The sequence below is a fragment of the Haplochromis burtoni genome, unplaced genomic scaffold (assembly GCF_018398535.1).
Source record: "Haplochromis burtoni strain Fernald_Lab_line unplaced genomic scaffold, NCSU_Asbu1 Contig_1285, whole genome shotgun sequence".
In the NCBI taxonomy this organism is placed as follows: Eukaryota; Metazoa; Chordata; class Actinopteri; order Cichliformes; family Cichlidae; genus Haplochromis; species Haplochromis burtoni.
In genome coordinates this window covers 16,218-17,463 of record NW_024583646.1, presented here as the reverse complement: position 1 = coordinate 17,463, position 1,246 = coordinate 16,218, and the positions used below count along the sequence as shown (strand labels likewise).

The 1,246-nt window shown below is 44.7% G+C and overlaps 1 protein-coding gene across 1 annotated transcript in view; it reads left to right on the top strand.

Moving 5' to 3' along the window:
* Nucleotides 1–6: 6 nt before the first annotated feature.
* The window catches only part of LOC102300104 (NACHT, LRR and PYD domains-containing protein 12), a gene marked incomplete at its 3' end in the record, with an annotated part of 10,330 nt that continues 9,090 nt past the window's right edge, over nt 7–1,246 (top strand). The window contains exon 1 of the mRNA XM_014331114.1: nt 7–895. Coding sequence (XP_014186600.1) covers nt 42–895 — 854 coding nt within the window. The remainder of the gene's footprint in view (nt 896–1,246) is intronic.

The following is a 1,246-nucleotide window of genomic DNA, read 5'->3' as shown; positions in this document are numbered from 1 at the left end:
AAACCAGAGAGGGAGGGCGGCTACCCAAGAACCTGACTGAGATGTACATCCACTTCCTGGTGATTCAGGCCAAAGTGAAGATGGTCAAATTTGATGGCGGGACTCAGATAGATTCACACTGGAGTCCAGAGAGCAGGATGATGATTGAGTATCTGGGAAAATTGGCATTTGATCATCTGCAGAAAGGAAACCTGATCTTCTATGAATCAGACCTGAGAGAGTGCGGCATCGATATCAGAGCAGCCACAGTGTTTGCAGGAGTGTTCACACAGATCTTTAAAGAGGAGAGAGGACTGTACCAGGACAAGGTGTTCTGCTTTATTCATTTGAGTGTTCAGGAGTTTCTGGCTGCTCTTCATGTCCATCTGACCTTCATCAACTCCGGAGTCAATCTGCTGCAAGAACAACAAACCACCTCCCAGAAGTCTGAAACAACAGAATTTTCAGCGTCTCACTTGTACCAGAGTGCTGTGGACAAGGCCTTACAGAGTCCAAACGGACACCTGGATCTGTTCCTCCGCTTCCTCCTGGGTCTTTCACTGCAGACCAGTCAGAGTCTCCTACAAGGTTTGCAGACACGTACAGAAGGTAGTTCACTGAACAATCAGGAAACTGTCCAGTACATCAAGAAGAAGCTCAGTGAGAATCAGTCTGGAGAGAAAAGCATCAATCTGTTCCACTGTCTGAATGAACTGAATGATCGTTCTCTAGTGGAGGAGGTCCAGCGGTACCTGAGCTCAGGAAGTTTTTCCATACGAAATCATTCCCTGGATCAGTGGTCAGCTCTGCTTTTATTCTCAGTCTCATCAAAAAAAGATGTAGACCCAAAGAAATTTTCTTTAGAGGACGCTCTTCTGGAGCTGCTGCCAAAGATCAATGCCTCTAATAAATCTCTGTAAGTAAATATGTGCTGATGCCTTTATTTGGTAAATTTTTATTTTAGTTAACATAAAGCAGGTGTGCACAGTTTGAAAGAACTGTAATGGTGCAGGGGTTTGAAAAATATATGAAACATTTACATTATCATCAGTACTCAATCCAACTGTTAATGCATATGTAGCAGCAACGATTGTCAGCAATTCTGACAAAAAACTAGGTGCAGTTGTTATTAAAGTAATGTCCAGACCCACCCTGTACTGAATACACAAGTGCTAAACATCCATCCATCCATTCGCTTCCGCTTATCCTTTTCAGGGTCGCGGGGGGCGCTGGAGCCTATCCCAGCTGTCATAGGGCGAGAGGCAGG